Source organism: Brassica napus, unplaced genomic scaffold, assembly GCF_020379485.1.
Source record: "Brassica napus cultivar Da-Ae unplaced genomic scaffold, Da-Ae ScsIHWf_1255;HRSCAF=1790, whole genome shotgun sequence".
Taxonomy (NCBI): Eukaryota; Viridiplantae; Streptophyta; class Magnoliopsida; order Brassicales; family Brassicaceae; genus Brassica; species Brassica napus.
Window position 1 is genome coordinate 47,775 of NW_026014674.1, and position 20,205 is coordinate 67,979.

The 20,205-nt window shown below is 31.9% G+C and overlaps 3 protein-coding genes across 4 annotated transcripts; 1 reads left to right on the top strand and 2 right to left on the bottom strand.

The window, feature by feature from the left end:
- Positions 1–76: 76 nt before the first annotated feature.
- Positions 77–4,338, bottom strand: LOC106441415 (inactive TPR repeat-containing thioredoxin TTL3-like). The gene is made up of 4 exons (XM_048771718.1): positions 2,033–4,338; positions 1,560–1,928; positions 1,157–1,490; positions 77–956 (listed from the first exon to the last, which is right to left on the bottom strand). Exons 1-4 carry the CDS (start codon positions 2,923–2,925, stop codon positions 804–806), a joined length of 1,749 nt encoding a protein of 582 aa, XP_048627675.1. The 5' UTR covers positions 2,926–4,338; the 3' UTR covers positions 77–803.
- Positions 4,339–9,114: 4,776 nt separating this feature from the next.
- On the top strand, positions 9,115–11,788 carry LOC106443074 (probable trehalose-phosphate phosphatase I). 2 transcript variants are annotated; one of them, XM_022711015.2, is made up of 12 exons: positions 9,115–9,239; positions 9,341–9,609; positions 9,693–9,833; positions 9,924–9,995; positions 10,110–10,205; positions 10,293–10,349; positions 10,424–10,525; positions 10,610–10,687; positions 10,799–10,868; positions 11,087–11,157; positions 11,269–11,365; positions 11,441–11,788. In XM_022711015.2, the coding sequence occupies exons 1-12, from the start codon at positions 9,236–9,238 to the stop codon at positions 11,512–11,514; spliced, it is 1,131 nt and encodes a 376-aa protein (XP_022566736.1). In that variant the 5' UTR covers positions 9,115–9,235; the 3' UTR covers positions 11,515–11,788. The 2 variants fall into 2 exon arrangements, with proteins under 2 accessions (XP_022566736.1, XP_013740134.1); XM_013884680.3 differs by having other exon boundaries at positions 11,269–11,361.
- A 6,330-nt stretch (positions 11,789–18,118) lies between these two features.
- On the bottom strand, positions 18,119–19,699 carry LOC125596636. Its single transcript, XM_048771716.1, has 5 exons — positions 19,610–19,699; positions 18,992–19,512; positions 18,865–18,918; positions 18,603–18,790; positions 18,119–18,466 (listed from the first exon to the last, which is right to left on the bottom strand). The coding sequence occupies exons 2-5, from the start codon at positions 19,509–19,511 to the stop codon at positions 18,377–18,379; spliced, it is 852 nt and encodes a 283-aa protein (XP_048627673.1). The 5' UTR covers position 19,512; positions 19,610–19,699; the 3' UTR covers positions 18,119–18,376.
- Positions 19,700–20,205: the final 506 nt, after the last annotated feature.

Here is a 20,205-nt window from a genome sequence, read left to right on the forward strand (position 1 = left end):
ATAAAATATTAAAATATATTCCTTCCATTTTATATGTAAGAATGAGATTTTTTTGTTTGTTTCAAAATGTACGATGTTTAAACATATTTCTATGTGATTTTAAGGAAACTATCTAACCAATTATAAGTTATATAGTTTTTTATGTTTGATTAATTTTTTTTTATAATTTTTATAGAGAAATACCCTAGGATAGCTCTTTTTTATAAATATATTTTTATCTTAGGGTTAACTAATCTAGACTTAAAATTTAGAGTTAAAGGGTGGAGTTTTGGAGATATGATTTCAAATTTTTAAAAATAAAAATAATATTAAAATTTTTAAAATAAAAACGGCTATTTTAGTCATTTTCTTTCTTGTATGTTATTTTTTGACAAAAACTTAAAAATTGCTACTTGAGAGAATTGTCCATTTTTTTAGTGATATATTTAGAAAACATATAATTGTCCTAATTCTTGTGCTTTTAGTTATAATATCATAGTATAAAATTTTGTTAAATATAAAAGAAACATACTACTTGGTATTATACTTAGATAAAGTCGTGCATGGGTATCCAATCCATATCATTTCTATTATCATCTTCATCTCCATGTTCATGTCGATCGGCTAAGTTTGTAGAAATATACTAGATAATTAAGCAAATGCAAAATAGAGAAAAATAAAATAAAATAATAATCATATGGGAGTAGATATATTCAAGTACGAGTTTAAAATCTTTGTTCTATATTGTTACTAGTACTCAAACGGTTTGTATTTACACGGATTAGAAGTTAAAAGTTCACTGCCAAAAAAAAACAAGACTCTCCTCACTCAGTGACTTCCTGATCCATTTCACGGTGGCCTTGGCATTTCACAAGCTGCTCTTGAGCCTCCGACAATCCTCTGATCACTTCCTCGTCTTCCGGTGTCTCTTTACTCAGTATCTCGTAGTCTCTAATCGCCGATTCCCAATTCCCAAGCTGCAACCACCAAAAAAAAACATTAAGGTTGTATAGTATTCTAAAAATCAGTTTAGACTACGGCTAATTAGTCATAAACGAAATAACAAGCCTCTTATAAAATGTTTAATTACTATCTAACGGTTTTTAGAACATTAACTTCATATTAATGTTTATGCTACTAACACAAAACTTCATTTCAACACATTAACCCACACTACCTTAGCGTTACAATCAGCTCTTCTCAGTCGAGCCTTGGTGTACGCAGGACGGACGGTGAGTGCTGCAGTGCAATCCTCGACCGCTCTATCGAACTTGCTCATTTTGGACAGACATGCTGCTCGGTTACATAACAAAACTGAGTTTCTCGAGTCATGGTCTAACCCTTCACCATAAGCTGCGCTAGCTTCTTGAAACCGTCCAGCTTTGAAGTAATCGTTGCCTTTAGACCGCGCAGCCATAACCGCCTGCGCACGCCGGAGAACCATGCTTACTTCCCTGTTATTCCCATCAAGCTTGTTCGCTCGTTGAATCGCCTCAACCGCTTCTCCAAATCTGGTTAGACAACCGGTTAAACCATATCAAATCATCTCAACATGGTATAGAAACTCGGACAGAACAAACCTTCCGGAAGACATATGAACCTGAGCCCATACGACCAAGAAACCAGCGGAACTGATGGGTCCGTAATATTTTGTGCTCATTTCCACATCCAAAACCGGACATCTAGACATAGCATCATCAGCCTCTTGATGTCTTAAGCTCTTTAGAAAAGCTTCTGCTTGCAATGCATATACATGAGGAGCTGCATCAGCTCCTGAACCTATGGTGTTTTCCGTTTCTTTGATAAGAGTGTTCCAATCACGCAATCTTTTGGCTTCAGTGCATTTGTTGAGAAGTGTCTGTACCGTCTTGGCCTTTAAAACGTCTTCTTGATCTGCTTCGGGACCCGAATGCTTGAAATGATATATCGAGTTCTCCACCTCTCCTAACCTAATGGTTTAATTTCAAGTTTATTATGATAAATAGATTAATAAAAAAATAATAATAAAGAGATAACTTGAGTAACAAGGTAGGTTTTTGGTGAGATTAATTACCTGAGGTACAAGTAAGCCAACCGATGTTGAGCTTTATGGTAATGAGGCTCCAATCGTATTGCTTCTTTACATTCAAACACTGCTTCAAGGATCCTCCCCAATGCTGCTAATGCAGCGCTTTTGTTGCTACGATACGCAGCCTTCTTTGGATCGATGGCTATAGCAGCATCATACAATGCTAAGGCCTCTACATAGTTCCCGTTCTTGTAATCTTCGTTTCCCATTGTCTTTAACGTTTCTGGATCCATTCGTGTGGATACCTCCCTACACAAAGTTCCTGACTGTTCTTGGTTATCTGAAACCGATGTTGGTGCAACTGATGATGTTTGTCTTTCTTCTTTGTTTTGAACATTGGTTTGGTTCCCAACCGCTGCTGTGCCAGGCTGCTTCAAGTTCCCAAGATTGCCAAACAACATCACATTGCCTGAAGATGCTCGAACCATAGAGCCATTAATCCCTTTGGCTTTCTGGTTGTCTATGATCATACTCTCTAGCTCACCGGATAAACCGATAGCTTCCTTTGGAACCTTCCTCGCTTGTTGTTGGACCGGCTCCAGATTGTTACTCTCTTGTTGATTCCCGTTATTGTCTAAATGTTGGTTATTAGGGTTTTGATTGGGTGAGGGGTTTGAAATAGGTCTTTGTGTCTGATCCGGTAACTGGATCGGCTCAGGTGAAACTTTGTGTTCTTGAAGCTTCTTGGCGTTTAATTCAATACCTGGAGATTTAGTGAACTGAATATTAGGGGTGCAGGCTGTGGAGGCGTTGCTGCTGCTCATTGTGCTTTTATGACTACCATTTGTAGCTGTAGATCTCTTGGACCTTAAGCCACATCTACCAACAAGACCCAACAATCCACAACGCCACCTTTTCTTCACCTGACTCTCTGCCATTTTTTAGGCCGCTAGATAGAACAAAATACGTCGATGAACAATAAATCAAACCACTGGAAAGGGTTGATATAGGAAGATAGAAATATATGGTATTATGAAGAAGAGAAGGACATCAATGTTATGAGAAGAGAGGAGAGGGAGGAAGCTTTTTGTTGTTGCGTGTTCTCTTCTTGAATCAATAACTTTACATAAAATGGCATTGTCATCAAACTTTTTGATCAAACTAGGTTAAGATTAAGACAAAGAAAAAAGAAGAATGATATTTTGGTTTCTCTTCAAAAATCGATGTCAATTTTTCAATGGAATTTTGGTGGTGGGGGTTTGTCTTCTGTTCTTTTCTCTCTGACAATTCTTGATTTTTCCCTCTTTTTTTGGCTCTTCGTTTACTTTTTTTTTTCTATGGCTATCGCCTGTTGATTTTGTAAGAGAAGCGTTGTTTAGTCAATATTTAGAAAGAAAATGTGAGACGTCCTAACAAAAAGAAGTCCGAGTTTTTCTCGACCTGATTCTATTTTACGTATCGTTGTGAAAGCATAATATCAAATATCTTGGTGAAACCAACGTTGAGTTGGCTTAGTAGTAAAGGGGTTGCGGCTGTAACTTCCGCCACTTGGGTTCAACTCACGGTAGGAGGGACTATTTACAATGCTTGGGTTCCCGGCAAAAAGGTGAAAACACCTTTTTTTCATACAAAAAAAAAAAATATCTTGGTGAAATAGTAGTAATCAAGCTCAAAAATATGGTATTAAGATAATAAAAATTAATATATAGAGTTACCTGATGCATTCTATCATGATTTACAGCATTTGGCGCGAAGGAAATGTAAAATCTTTGCATCGATAAATGTTATTCCTGTTGACATCATTATGAAGGTTGATTGAGTAATGCGTAGTTGTTTAAGCTCTTTTATCTCTGATGTCAAAACTCATAAACCTTTCTATACATTTCCTTTTCTCTTCATGTTATATGGAGCCTTTTTATCTAGCTCTTAATTTTGTAACACAAAGTGCTAGACTTTTTTTCTGTAACACTCACAAAGTGCTAGACTAATAATCCAGTTTAACATTAAAACCAATTTTAGTAAATCATAAGATTAGTATATGTGTTGAATATAGTAAGTAAACTAAAATCCAGGAAGGAACTTGATTAAAATATATACAGAAGGGCAAATAAGGCAATTAGTACTAATACCTAAACTAATAACATAATCTTAGCAATAAACAAATCTTAAAACGAGTGGTTAACTAGCAAATTACGTTATCCCTTATGTAACCAGCGAAAATAAAACATTTCGATATCATAGATCACTAGTACGAATCAGAACTTTGTGGGCTTTCGTGTACACTCGTACATTACATTGAACTAATATGTTACGTATCAATACTTTTTTCCCTTTACTTTATTACTAAATTATTATTCATGTCATTATTCTCTTTTAGGTTAAGAGAAGGAATCTGCCGACTTATTACTAGAAAGGAGATCAGAGAAGGGTTTTGTACGTTTATGTTTCAATAGAGTCCACATGGGCTGAAGTAGAACCAGAACCGGTCCTATAAATCTTAAGGCTACAAGCCAAAACAAAAAATATGGCTGAAATGAAGCAGAGGGGTTTCAAACTCACGACTGGAATGTGAGACTATAGCCATGTAGACCACTAGACTAACACAGATTTTGTGAAAAAAGTGGCCGATATTTTAGTTATTATCAAGACGGCCAGAAGCTCATGCTTCATCTGCTTGGGCTCAGGGCCGTCTCTGAGTAAAACACACGTGCGGTGTTTGGCTTGATGCACAACAATATTCAGACAACTCATATCACATATAGTTTCAGGTAGTGTACAACACGTCCTATCCGATTTATTGGTGGCTAAGTAACTCTCATCATCCGTTAGATACGATAATTCAGCTCCATACGAAGTTAGTGATTCAGTCGCTGATATATAAAGATTTTTTTAAAAAATATTACATTACTGTTAAAAATTTATAAACCACTTGACCCGCAAAAAAGTCCATATGTTTAACCAAAACACAATGTTAAATATTTTAGAAAGTTGCATAATTTGTTGATAATAAATCTTTATAAAACCTGTATTGTGACTTGGTATGTATACTGTATTAATTAACAATCTTAATACCATAAATGTATAAAATCAAAGAGTACTAATTTCTTATGATGTTTAATGATGAATCTATCAAAGCCAAGGTGGTGCCACTTTATTCAGAATATATTAATTCAAAGCTTTATTGATTTTTTTCTTCTCCTACTCAAATATTTCAAGCCTGAAACATATATTCCATTTGTTTCATAAAGAATGTCATTTTAGTTTTTTTTTTATTTTAAAATAAGTATCATTTTACATTTTCAATGCAAGTTTTCACATTAAATCACTTTTTTGCCCTTTTAACCAATAGATGTTTAGTTAAATCATTTTTATTTAAATAGTTGTATGATAAATAAGGGTAGATTAGTATATTTTGTTAGTTTATTAATCTGCGTGAAATGCGTATAAGTAACACTTATTATGAAACGAATTGAATATTAATTAATCCATCTATTTAGTAAACATAGATGTTCTCAACCTATGCTATTTAATAGTGGTTAATACTAGTATTAATTAAACATTTTGTGTTATTGATATATGCAACCTTCAATTAACCATCTAAATGCGACGGAACACATGAATCTTCCTAAAAAGGTTCCTTTCTGAAGACATCTTCGAAAGCAAGAAAATAATTTATTACAGATCTGTTAAAAATAGGATGTAGTACTAAAATGATTATTGTTTACATTAAGTGTACTTTTTGATTCAATACTAATATTATATATACTTAGTATTAAATGTGTATTTAGTATGCAAATGTGTCTTGATACATTTGTGAATTGTGTCTTGATACATTTGTGAAATGGTATACTTTAAATGAGTGTTAAATTTTTTAAGAAAAATGATTGTAACTACACAAACAAAGTGCCATTCTACCATATGTTCACACATTCCGACAAAACTAATGTATTAAAAATTACACACACTGTATAAATGACATAACAACATCTATGAACTATATTATGTATACTGTTAATAATAACTTAACATCATTTCAGTAGCTAAAAGTGTATCAAACTTCAAATTCAGAAAAAAAATGATAAAAGGTGTCAATCAGTCTTCAAAAAATGGACGATAACACATATAAAATATTAAAAATAAAATACATAAATTAAATATACAATTTCAATGTTATACAACATGAGTATATGTCAAAACATTATTATAGAATGTCAGATTTTTCAAATTTGATATATTTCTAGATAGCGTAGTAGTATTAATGATGTTGTAGACGTACTATAAACGATATTATACACATGATAGTTCATAGATATCATCATGTAATTCAAATAGTTATTAATTTTTTGTTCAAATGTGTAACAATGTAGCAACGTTTATATTTGTATAAGTAGTTGATATCTACTCTTTATTTAATTGCTTGTTTTCTTTTGATTCAATGCATCTGTTAACCTTGGCCAATAAACTGCACATATGTTTCAGATTAATGAGAATGAGATTATTTAATTTTGTTTAGTAAACTATCTCTTCTAGCAATAAATGTATGCCTCATTTTAATAGAAATTGATACAGCTAACATATGTAGAAGAAACAGGATATAGGTTTTCTGAAAACATACAAAATATTCATATTACTAGGTAATAACCCGCGCCTTACGCGGAATGTGATTATTAGTTTTGTTATTTTTAATAAAAAAGACATTAAATCTGTTTAATCTGGATATTGGTTAGGTTTTACGTTTTTATTTTATTTTATTTTAATCTCCTAAAATATAACTATTATTTTAAATTAATATTTATTTTAGTTTATTCGGTTAAAATGTTTGATTTTTTGGTTTTTTCCGGTAAAAACCAAAAATTAATATTATTTGTTTCTTTTTCATATTATGAATTTTAGATAGTCTTCATGTCGAACCAATAATTTCATATTATAGTTTTTAAACATATAATAGTTTAAGAAAAAAAATATTAAGACAAATCATTTCACTACAATTTGGTCGGTAGTGAAAGACGCATTAAGAAAAAATATTTCAACTTTCAAAAAAATTAGATACTTCAGTTGTGGTGAATATTTATTTATAAGATGTTCACATCAAGGTGCACATGTATGTAAAATACTTAGAGCACCCGCAATGGTGTTACCCAAAAGGGAATCCATAGAAAAAGTGTATTTTGATTTTTAAATATTATTTTTTTTCTTTTTTAGATTAAAAAATAATAATATCAACCAATCGCGGATCGCCACATGTCGTGGGGACCCACAAATAGTGCAAGGATTCACTAAGAAAGAGTCCTTATTTAAGGATTTTAAACTTTTGATGGGTTCCACTAATTATTTAATTTTTTTTTTTAAGGATTCCCCCTTAAGGATTTCCATTGCGGGTGCTCACATCAAGGTGCAGATGCATGTTTATGTAAAAAGTATATAAAAATAGTTGAAAAATATATAAAGATATTGTTAATTAATATTAAATGACATTTTTGTTCAAAATAATACATAAAAGATAAAACTAAAACTAATTTAACTAAAAAAGACCTTGATATTAGTCATTTTTCATATAAAGAAAATAAAATTATATCCGTAAATAGGGATGGACACATATCAAATATTTGGATATTTGGAAGCATTCTTGTCGATTCGATCTTTAGCCACCTAGATATCCAGTGACTCTGATATCCAAATGTTTTAGAATTTTAAAAAATATCCGATTTGATTCATAAATAAAATAAAATTTTAAAAATAATTTAATAATAACATTTTATTACAAAAATAAAACATTATATAACCTTTTAAATTCTAGTACCTAATATAATAAATTTAATTCATTAAAATATTGTAAAACTGATATAAAGTATAATATATATAACATATATATATAATTCTTTACATATATGTATATAAATGCATATAACATATCGAATTAGATATATGTTTCTAAAAATATTGGTATTTGTGATTTGCTTCTTTTTTGGATATTGTATTTTAGTATTTGATTTGTTTCGTAGAGTTTCAAATATCCAGATTTTTTTGGTTTAAATCAAAACGGATAACGAATCGAATCAAAATTTATGAATATTTTGCTCAACTTTATCCGTAAACAATAAAAATAATATATATAGTTTGGCTTTTGATTTGTTATCTATTTTTATTCGAACCGAAAAATCCAGAGTTTTATTGGAACTATGTATGTGAGTTTTATTAAAAAAAACACACAAAATACATAGTGTGAACACATTTATGATTATAGTGTGAATGCGTTAGCATATATATTATCAAATCATTGTGAGGCTGCCACGTGTCTATTATAATGTGAATGCATTTATTACAATGCTTCTCTTTTAATATATAAGGGATATACTTCTTCCGTTTCATTATAAGTGTCATTTAGATATTTTTCACACATTTTAAAAAATAATTAAAATATATTTATGTTTTCATTAAACCAATAATATTTGAGATAAATAAATTTATTTATTAAATAAATGCATTTTCCAATTAATATTCAGCTTAAAATAAATAAAAATTGCATTGAACATCTAAAACAATACTTTTATATAACAAAAAAAAACTAAAGTGACATTTTCTAAGAAACAGAAGGAGTATGAATGTGTCTTAAAAATAATAAAAAACAAAAAACATAAATACCAAAACTTCAAAAGAAAGCTTCTAACAATATATGTGTATTGAAAAAACATTTATAAAGAAATCGAGACTATTAATTTAAGAATTAATTTAAAGGTAACTCAGAACATCAAGAAAAAAGATCTTATATATGTGTTTGCGAAAAACATCATTAACCAAATATGAAAAACGAAATTGCATGAATGTTTATTTTAAAGTAAGATTTCTAAAAAAGTCAAAGACTCTGTAGCATGAAAATGAATCAGGTGTAATTTAAATTTTCATAATAAATTTACACGTTTTACTTAATTTAAATCCAAAAATAAATAAAAACCGAGGAGACGCGGATTCGACGACTCGCATGGTTCGGAGACAAACACGCAAACATACTACAACGTACGCGCGAATAAGAACACCAAAAGTGGGGCCCTGAAACATTACTAGGCCCAGTGGATCCCACAATGGCTCAAGTTTTGTAGGTCCCATTTTTTGCTTTCTTTCTCCTACATAAATCAACTCGCAGGACTTGAAATAAAAACACACAAGTTCATATCATTTATTTCTTCTCTCCCTTAATACCAAATTCATCTTTGATTCAAGTACTTCACCTTCAGTCTCTAATTTTCTAATATGGGTAAGCTTTAGTTGTTTCACCAGCTTCATCATCTCGACATAACCTAAACATATAATAACTCTCTTCTCGATAACCAATCCTTTATGCTCTGCTTGTCTCAGTGAGTTTTGTCATGGAGAAACCAAACAGGATGTCAGAGAGTCAAAACGTTGTCGTCTCAGAGGCGGCAAGGTCTATCATCCCCAACAACTCTTCGGCTCCTCCTGGTTTCATCTCAATCTCCAAGAAAAAGCTTCTCAAGAACCTAGAAATCATCAATGATGGCGAAAGAATCAACGCTTGGGTAGATTCAATGCGAGCTTCTTCTCCTACTCATCCAAAATCACTCCCTTCTTCCATCTCCTCAGAGCAACAACTCAGTTCATGGATCGTAAGTAGTCTTCATAATAACTTTCTTTCACGAACCCTAAATGATCTTTTCTCTTACAAATTATTGTTGTGTTTCCGCGACAGATGCAGCATCCTTCTGCATTAGAAATGTTTGAGAAAATCACAGAAGCTTCGGGAGGGAAACAAATCGTAATATTTCTAGATTATGACGGTACTCTCTCTCCCATCGTTGATGATCCAGACAGAGCTTTCATGTCAAGCAAGGTTTGGTCTTGATATCACATTAATCTTTTTGACCTTATGATTTTAATTAATCTGTGTGATTAATTATCACATTTTGATTGCTATTCTCAGATGAGAAGAACAGTAAAAAAACTGGCTAAGTGTTTTCCAACTGCTATAGTTACTGGTAGATGCCTAGACAAGGTATTTTATTTTCCTTGTCATTTTCCCCAATATTTTTAATTTATTTATGTATAATTAGCTAATTTTTGTTTTGTTTTTGGTCAAAGCTAATTTTAGTATTTATGCTTTCCAAAGGTGTATAGCTTTGTCAAGCTAGCTGAGCTGTATTATGCTGGCAGCCATGGCATGGACATTAAAGGGCCGGCAAAAGGCTTCTCCAGACACAAGAGGGTAATTTCAAATTACATAATTAATTGATAAAACAAAATAATAATATTTGTTATTGTCATCTAAGCTTTATTTAAGTCCTTTGTTTAGGTTAAACAGTCTCTTCTGTACCAACCAGCCAGTGATTATCTTCCCATGATCGATGAAGTAAGACATTACGACATATATATACACCTGTCGCTTCAGTGTCGCTTAACATTGCATGTGCTTAATTTTTATAGGTCTATAGACAACTTTTGGAGAAAACCAAATCAACTCCTGGAGTCATAGTAGAAAACAACAAGTTCTGTGCTTCTGTGCATTTTCGTTGCGTCGATGAGAAGGTAAAATCGAAATCACATTAAGAGAAAAGTTTTATTAAATAATGAAAACTAACGTTAAAATGGAAAACATATATAATAATCCAGAAATGGAGCGAACTGGTTCTACAGGTTCGGTCGGTATTAAAGGAATACCCTAGGCTTAAACTGAACCAAGGTCGAAAGGTATGACATGACATTTCTCACTGGTCATCAAGATATATTACAAGAAACTTGTGATTTATAACATAACAATGAGTGTAAATTATCTAAATATGTTTTGGATGTAATTAACAGGTTTTCGAAATACGTCCTATGATTGAATGGGATAAAGGAAAAGCTCTTGAGTTCTTGTTAGAGTCACTTGGTGAGTTCTCAGTTGCTCTCTCTTTTTCTTAAATCAAATACTTTTTCAACATCTATAATAAAAACAAAGCAATAAGTTTTTTTTTCTTGTGTTGTCTTCTTATTCAAAAGTGTCTTTGCTCCACTGATCATTTTTCATCATCAATATGCTTCTCATTTCACCTTTTAAGAATTTGATACAATTAATTAAAAGATTGAACTTATTTTTGAACCTTACAGGGTTTGGAAACTCTAACAACGTTTTCCCAGTTTACATCGGTGATGACCGGACCGACGAAGATGCATTTAAGGTATACCAATTCTTTTCCTTAATTAGCTATTATTTCATAAAAGTATAAATATCCATACAATTAAGTTACAACACTGTGTTGATTAAAATGTGTGCCATGTAAATGAATTAGCTGCTACGAGACAGAGGTGAAGGCTGTGGCGTTCTTGTCTCCAAATTCCCCAAAGATACGGATGCTTCATATTATTTGCAAGATCCGTCCGAGGCAAGTGCACACACACATAAGTATTTTGCAGTTAACAGTTTTCTACACGTGCTAACTCTCTTAAAAACGAACTCAATAGGTGATGAATTTCTTGCAACGATTGGTGGCGTGGAAACAAATGCAGCCAAGAGTGTGAAGAGGATGAATGTATAATAAATGAGCTAGTGACGATGTTCGAAATAGTTAATGCCAACCAATATGTAAATGGCTAACCTTTTTCTGAACATTACAAACCTTTCTTAGAACGTCGTATAAGGATATGCCAAGGTCTTAATATCCCCCTTTGGTCAATTTCTTGCTAAAATAAGATGAACGAGAAAAAGGGTCGCAAATTGTTTCGAGTAGCTAGTTCTAATAAGTTGTAATTATCTTCGTAAATGTAGTGTATATATATATATGTTTGATGTATCAGATTTAATTTGTCTCACTTTTCGTACTTGTCTACTGACACATTGACACAGGCTCGTGGGGTCCAAGTGAAATTAAATTAGTATAGACAATAAACTAACCGAATTAACCCGGATCGAACCAAGAATTAGCACTTGTATTCTTGCTCGTTGTAGCAAAGACAAACTCTGGAAACTAGGAGGTCTTGTTTTGCTTTTATTGTTGCTTTCCTCTTCGTGCGTGTCCTTTGGCCCTCATTACGAACGCTCGATAAGGTTTTTGTTTGCTGGTACAGAAAAAAATATATATAGTATTGTAGCAGACTATAGTTGGTTGAAATCATTACTAATACGTGATACTGTTACACTTTTTCAAAAAACATTCTGGATGAGGATTTTCTATTTTCATATTCCTATGTACTCCCTCCATTCCTAAAAGATGTATGTTCTGGAAAAAAAATTTGTTTCAAAAAGATACATTTTTTACCTTTTCAATGTATGATTTTATGAAAAATTGTAAGTTTCAAAAAAATTAATGGTGTTTATTGGATTTATATTGGCTAAAAGTTATGGAAAATTGTTATTCACAAAAAAACAATGCACAATTAAAGAGTTTTTTTAATATATGTGAAAAGTCTAGAATATGAATCTTTTAAAAACAGAGGGAGTATTGATTAAGCACTTTTAGATGGGCAACATGTAATTTTCATATTTTAGAGGAATTGTTATGTGTGTAAATGTTAAGATATTTTGGAGAATTCTGTTCTATATGCCCTTTCTTATGATCCGTAATTCCGAATGACGTGCCCACCGTTGTGAGAAAAAGGCACAAGCCTCAGACCCTTTAATTTTCGATCAAAATATAAGGCTCCACTTATGCGTATAATACATTAGTTTGTGTGGTATGATGATTTATATGTACAATACATTACATTAGTTTGCAAGTGTTACTTGCAGAGACATATATAGAGTTTGATTTGTCATATATATTTTCTCTACATTTTTAGCTTGGGCTCTTTTGTTTTTAGAATTTTAATTATAAATAGTTCTTTTAGCTGTTGTAATTTTCTTATAAACATACCATTTTCATGAAAGAGACCTTTTAAAAAAGATTATCTAAGGTGTGTTGTAAATTTTTTTTTTGCCTTAGACCGTATGCAGCATTATGTGAAACATGAACCTCTCATCTCATGTTCTTTAATATATTAACTAGATTTTCACCCGCGCAACCGCGCGGGTATTTGTTTTCATTTATATATATGTATAGTTTTTTTTTTATATCATTAATCGTAAAATATTCTAAATATTAACCATATGTTTTGATCACTATTCTCCAACAGGTAAATTTCGGTGCACATGTTGAATGTGAGACTTCTTCCTGGAACACTGTATTTTATACACTTTATAAACGAAATTGAAACAATTGAACTAATATATGTAAATTTTGGTATTGAAAAATATGTAAATAGATCGTTAGTTTACTTTCAGTATCGCCTGTTTCTCCACTGTAAATGATATGTTGTTCCATGAGTAAAACAACTTAATTTGAACAGGCTAGCAACTCTTATCCGGGTTAGCATCTTTAAGCAAACTTACATTCTTATTGGAAGAGATGGCTCGAAGTAAGCTTAGGTGATAGTCGATTTTTCTATTCAATGATTTCATATTTTTAGGTGGTCGACTATTTTAGAGTTTATTTAGAAAATATACTTTTAATAACTAACTAAGATTTTCGTTAACAATCGAAATAGTATTTTGAAATTGTCATGGTAGTTATAATACAACTCGTATCTTAAACTAAAGAGATAATAGGTTGGGGTTGTTATGGAAAACCTAATTGAATACATGTTTTAAAAAAAATATGAAAAATATGAAAAATATGAATTTTTCTTGTAGGAAAAATATGAAAAAATAAAAATATGAAAAATATGAATATTTCTTGTAGGAATATCTTTTTAGTAAAAAAAATCAATTCACATATTTAACAAAAGCGATAATATGTTGGAGTTGTTTATATTGTACTCATGTTTTCTGTTTTTTTTTTTAAAACTAAATATGTAAACAAAATTTGAATCAATCTTTAAGAGATAATCAATTATGTTAATCAATACTGTAGTTTATATATATTTTAAATGATAGATCACATTCTTTTTGGGTGATTTTTAGGCTGGGTACAATATCTTAACTTTTGAAAATTTTAATGAAAAAGTTATGCCTTAGGTACATTAATTAAATTTTTATATTGTTAAATTGTTAATCAAATCAATTATCATGTTATTTTACACAAGTTCAAGATCTATATTATCATCGGTTCACTCTACCACTGTAGATCTATATTGTTATGTATTAGAATATTTGTATAATGTAATCTATTTTTAAATGAATTATATGTTCACTTTAATTTATTTTGTTTATTCATCTAACATGTTTGGTTTGACTTTTTTCAGGTTATCATTTCTACCGATTTGTTTATATATCTGAACCTCAAAGAATTTTATAATGTATGGTTTATGTAAACATTAATAAGAAAAAAAAGTCTCCAGTAGGTTTGATAAATAATAAAGCTCAAAATAATATGGTAAATGAGTGAACCGAGTTGTATATCAATCATAAATGTTATCGACAAGTAGAGTGAACCGACTTGGTCAGATTTTATCATAATGGTTAATATCGTAATTAAATTTAAACCGGTAGTTTAGGAAATAATATTATTGGCACCATGTTAAATTTTAATTAATGGTGGTTGACTTACTCACACTCCGATTTTAAGGTAAGAGTAGTCAACAATGTTTAGGCGTTAGTGCTGGAGTAATAAATGTTATGTTAATAAATGATTTTCTAGATAGAGTCCATTTTTTAAAAAATCACACATGAATCAAAGTTGTGACTTCTGTTTTAATATATAAGATCGCATTAAGTAATAGCCACGATATATAGAATAGTGTATCTCGTTTCTACTAGAAGTTTGACATTTTTAGTGTATTTTTGATAAGACAAACCTATTAAATTTCCTTTGCCTTCTTGCTCCAATTGTCCGCATGATATTCATCCATAAAACTATAAAAGAGTTAGGCAAACTAATCCACAAATAGATAAGTTGTACATGTCAAGCCTAATCTCTGACTTCCCTATATGTTACTTTTCTCTTTATACTCGAATTAGTAGTTAAGTCTTTTGGAATCTGGCAGTGGGAATGGCGTATAGACATTAATACACATATTATGTGTGTATATATATATGAATGGCTATGGCATCAGGTGCATGCACGCAGTTTCTGTGAAAGCTGAGATTTGTATTGAGAGTCATGACTATACGTATAGTGTCATAGCAAATCAATAGTGGATGGCCATTATGGTCAAAGCTTTTTGTCTATAGCTTTTGTGTGTATAATGCGAGTAACTATCACAATAAGGCTGCATATCTGTTTTCAAGCCCATCTGATGTAGACATTTCACAAATTCACAATATTTATTTTCTCTATATGTATTCTCATTGTTATCGTCCTAGAATTATTATTTTTAACTCTAGAAACCGATAAATTTTATATTTAGATATTTAATCATACATGAACCATATACCATATTTACGAGGAAATGATTATAGGATGAACTAGAAAGCCATCACCGTTTCATATATTTGTAAAGATAAAATTTTATAAGCTTTTAATATATCAAATATAAACAGGGTGTAGTTATTCAACACAATATTAGAATCAAACTTTTAAGTTATAATTCTAATTAACATGGCGATGTGAAGAGTTAGAATTGGCCAAGTTGGATACCACTTATAAGATCGTATGATAATGTTAAAAGTATGCTATTAAAACAAAAAAAATAGAGACAAAACAAATCTAAAATGGCAAAAGAAAGAAGAGAACAAAGCCAAACACATGGTGAGGAAGGAAACAAAGACAATAAAACATTTCCAAAGTGTTGTAAGTTGTAACTACACTCACTTCCTCACTTTATCTGAACGTGGAAAGATGGATTCCACTCTTTGCTTTCCCTTCAGTCCCTTTCATTGGCTGACACTTAGCTCTCTAGGCTAACATTAATTAGCTGTTAGCTTAATAAAATTATTCGATTAAGCCTTCAAATCGCAATTATTGGTGATTAGCGAGTCTCTTCACACCACAAATCTCATATTTTATGTATAATGTATTATTAACCACGTTAAACGAGATGCTTCTTCTAGAGTTTTGTATATATACAAATGGTTTAATTAAAAGGGAATCAAATTTTAAATCAACTGCAAAAGGTTTATATTCGTCCACAACATTGGAATTTTATATATCCGAATATCAATGGTGTGAATCTTGGCGATAGATTCACGTGGAGCTCAGATTCAATGTCGATTTATTGATATAGAGGTCCATGTAGACTCTGTTAAGCTAGATGGTTTTCCAACCTAAAACCAATTGGTGTTAAGTGGAGTGACTCATCTATCTTATACTCCCTCTGTTTCATAATACTTGATGTTTTGTAATAGTGCACAAAGTTTAAGAAAATTACATTTCTCTAGAAAAATATTTTAAAGATATAATTTTAAAATCAGTTAACCAATTATAAAAAAGACTGTAAAATCTAATTGGTTGAACAGTTTCCAATAAAGTTAAAGTTAACTTTAAAATCTCAAAACTTCCTTAAAATCTCAAAACTTCATGTAAATTGAAACAAAACAAACCTTCTAAAACATCATCTATATTGAAACGGAGGGAGTATATTGATTAGGATTCTTTCTAATATCCGATGTGAGATATTTATCCCTAATACGCCCCCTCGAGATGATGGCTCTTTGAGTGTCAATCTCGGAATGCTCGGGCAAGGATCGATGGGCCGACTTTGGGCTGGATCGATAATGGATCGGATTGAACTGTGTGGATCGGATTCTGATACCATGTTAAGCTAGATGAGCTTCCAACCTAAAACCAATTGGTGCTAAGTGGAGTGACTCATCTATCTTATATATTGATTAGGATATCTTCCAATATCCGATGTGGGACATTTATCCCTAATAGACTATACATCAGTATCAAATTCTCTTGTCCCAATTATTATTGGTTTGTCCATAATCAAATGCCTTCAAGAGTTAAAGAAGAAGGTTTTTCTGTTATTTCGTGTTCTCTCCTATTCTCTTTTCAATTTAAATAGTACTCTTTCAATGTATTTGCATGTTTTCAGATTTTTTTTTTAAATAATGGTTTTCGAAATATTGAGAGTGGAGAAAAAGGATGGTCTTCTCGAGCTCCCATAGTTTTGTACTTTTGTTAAATTTGTACGCATTGGGGAATGGTCCCTTCTTTGAGGGTCGAGCTTTCTATAGGCCTGTCTAGAATCATTAGATTCACTATAATCATTAGAATCATTATGCCTGTCTAAACATTATTGGTAAAATTTTCTTACGTGCTTATAGTGAATTTACTATGCACTAGATACATATATCGTGAGACGTTTATGATCTGATGTAATACTGTCGTATAGACAACAATCACAACATACTTTATTTTTCTTACGTCAATGTAAACGCAATTCAATACATGATTTGTAAGATTTTATATGTAAATGCTCAAAGAAAAGAAAAGATTTTACATGTATAATAATATCAAGCACATCTTGGAGTTGGTTGTTTTTTTATTCTACTTTAAAATGTACGTGGATTCTCTTGAAACATATTATATATTTATTTTTTAAAAGATTTGATATGTTCCTCTAACATCAAAAGATAAATTAGATATGGGTATCGCGATTATTATATTCGATATGTTTTGACTAAATGTTAACTACACATACATTAAAAAGATGGGATCTCTGCCTAAGTTAGTCGTGTACCAGTGAATATATTATATGACTAAATAAATGTGTCACATGCATGGGAGCTCTTGCAAAGGACGCCATGACAATGGGGAGCTAGATTACTGTATTCTGTATACGTGTCTGCTGAAAGTACTTGAACGTGAATTGTGTAAGAACCAATCAAATATATTTATTAACTTGGCAAACATATCACGTACTCCATCTGTTTTCATAAGAATCTTTTCATTTTATCATTTTATGAGATGTTCTTTTCTTTTTTTGAGCACCCATTTTATGAGATGTTCAAGAAACTGTATTAGGCTTTTTCTGTAAATTAGTCCATAATCAAATTTATTGAGCCCAGTTACTGTTTACTAGGTTCTAAAGAGCCCATAACAAAAATTAACACAGTTCCAATTTGACCTAACTTGCAACGTACGTCGAGTATGTCCTTTCCACTACTCCAGTTTTTTTAGTTATGCAGGATTTTTTCCATAAATGGATAGAAAATGATTTGTTATTTTGTTAATTTAACAAAAAAAGGTGTAGAATATCAGCATGAGTTTTGATACCTCATCAAATGCAACCATATACTTGACTCTGATTCAAAGTCGTAACAAAAGAAATACAAAATAGTCAAATGCCAAAGAGATACAAAGAGTTCAAGGGAAAAAAACAAACAGCAGTTGTCAATACATACGGGATGGGTTTTTTTTGAAGCATCTATACATTGCATCGAGATATTACATAATATAATTTTCACACGAGCTGCTGCGAAAATTAAAAGGGAAGCTTCTAAGTCCATACAGTGTTTGATCAAGTAGAGAAGAGTACTTATCAGGTGTTGTGCTGAGGTGTTTTGGTTGCTCTCTCCAAATCAATCTTGCAATCTTCCCGCAAATCTTTCATTGTCATAAAGCTATTTTGCTGCAGGATTGGAGTTGCACAAACACACACAAACAGAGGAAAACTCAGGTTCATGAGCAGCGAAAGCAACAGGGTTAAAGAAAAAAAAACACTTTGCATTTAGAGAACATATTAAGAAGCTTGTAAAAGCACTTACAAGGTGGTTGCTTTCATGAGCGAGGATATCTCCCATGCCAAGAAACAGCGACCTCCACTGAGCCATGAGATCAGATTCCAGCTTTGCAGCGCCAACAGAGTTTACCAAGGAATGAAAACCCGTAGGTTGTTTTTCTTTGTCATTCCTTTGAATCAAACCGCTAGCTACTTTCTGACTCTTCTTCAAGGCTGATCCAGAAAATCATAATCATATCACAATACTCACAAATGATATCCTCTAGAGCGTTATATGCAGAACTTACCGGATAATCGACCTTTGATGTCCTGGTAATGAAGATCCGACCAGATATACGCAGCTGAAACAAATCCAGTCTACTTGAATCAAAACAGACACTATGTAATAGAAAAAAGCTTCAAGAATCAGCTTACCTTTAAGACAAAAAGAACAAGAACATGACTTTATCAAGTCATCATCATCTCCCATATTCACATTCACACGCTCTTCCTTGTCAACATTGGAGCATCTACTCATCTCAAACGATCTCAGATTCTGACAACTACCCAACTCCTTCTTTATCTCAGCATCGCTGCTGCTCAACAAAGATAAAGCCAACCCTTCATCAGTTTTAAACTCTCGCGCACCGTCTCTGTCCCCAGGCTCAAAGTAGATCCCTTTCAACGGTTTGGCATCTCCACTAGAAACCTCCACCATAGTAGCATCACCACCGGATCCTTTCTCGTCGTCAGAGCTACACTTGGAACCCGAGGAAGAAGATCCGTTTTGCTTAACCAAGTCATCTACAACTACGCATAGCCTCTTTGAGAACTCTACTCTAGGACTGTCAAGTGAATCACTCGAAATCGACCTCTTCTTTGGAAGATTGGTCAAATTAGCCAGAGCGGGTCGGATCTCTCCGGGCGCTGCTAATTCGCCGCTATCTTCAGTCATCTTCAAAAACACACAAGGAAGAGGAATAATTGAATGTAGATTGAATTGAAATTGAAAATGCTGAATCGATTCGGGGAAGGAGTCGATTCGAGAGTGACTGGAGAGATTGAGAGGATCCGTCGTCGGTGGTTGATCTGGAAAATTAGGGTTTTGATTGGATGAGGCGGGAAGCTTGGGGATATTTCGATCTCGATTTTTTTTTTTTATTTTATTATTATTTTAGTTGAGCGTTTCGAATCATGATGATTGGGCGTGAAACTCGAGCGACGCGCGGTCCCCTCTGTTTACTGAGTTGTAAGCTTTATAAGCCCAATGAGATTAATAAGCCCATTATTATCTACTGGCCCAACCATAAGCATCTGAAAAGGAAACCTTTTTAATTTTGAGGTCTAATATCTAACTAACACACTATGTCATGTATTTGTATTTCCTCTAAAACAGAGATGAAAACTACTCTTAATATATATATATATTTTTTTTATAAAATACTATTATTCTATTCTAATTTCCGTGTATGAGTATATTTATTTTCCCTAATAAAAAAAAATAACTATTTATTTATAAATAATTTAATTTGGTTGAATTGTATACTGTTCTATAGTAAGGTTTAGAGTAATACTAGCAATGAATTGGAGATAATTTTCCTTTTCAGCATAGTTGCTAAAATATTCATGGATACATCACTAAACATTTT

Bases quoted from the DNA above. Each gene is read 5' to 3' on its own strand.
- LOC106443074 (XM_022711015.2), top strand. The intron at 10,206-10,292 runs GTAATTTCAAAT...TCCTTTGTTTAG, and splicing joins GCTTCTCCAGACACAAGAGG to GTTAAACAGTCTCTTCTGTA. The intron at 10,526-10,609 runs GTAAAATCGAAA...ATAATAATCCAG, and splicing joins TTCGTTGCGTCGATGAGAAG to AAATGGAGCGAACTGGTTCT.
- LOC125596636 (XM_048771716.1), bottom strand. From the start codon at position 19,511: ATGACTGAAGATAGCGGCGAATTAGCAGCGCCCGGAGAGATCCGACCC. The intron at 18,919-18,991 runs GTAAGCTGATTC...GATTTGTTTCAG, and splicing joins TTGTTCTTTTTGTCTTAAAG to CTGCGTATATCTGGTCGGAT. The intron at 18,791-18,864 runs GTAAGTTCTGCA...TTTCTGGATCAG, and splicing joins CATCAAAGGTCGATTATCCG to CCTTGAAGAAGAGTCAGAAA.
- LOC106441415 (XM_048771718.1), bottom strand. From the start codon at position 2,925: ATGGCAGAGAGTCAGGTGAAGAAAAGGTGGCGTTGTGGATTGTTGGGT. The intron at 1,929-2,032 runs GTAATTAATCTC...TTAAACCATTAG, and splicing joins TTGGCTTACTTGTACCTCAG to GTTAGGAGAGGTGGAGAACT. The intron at 1,491-1,559 runs GTTTGTTCTGTC...TTGTCTAACCAG, and splicing joins GTTCATATGTCTTCCGGAAG to ATTTGGAGAAGCGGTTGAGG.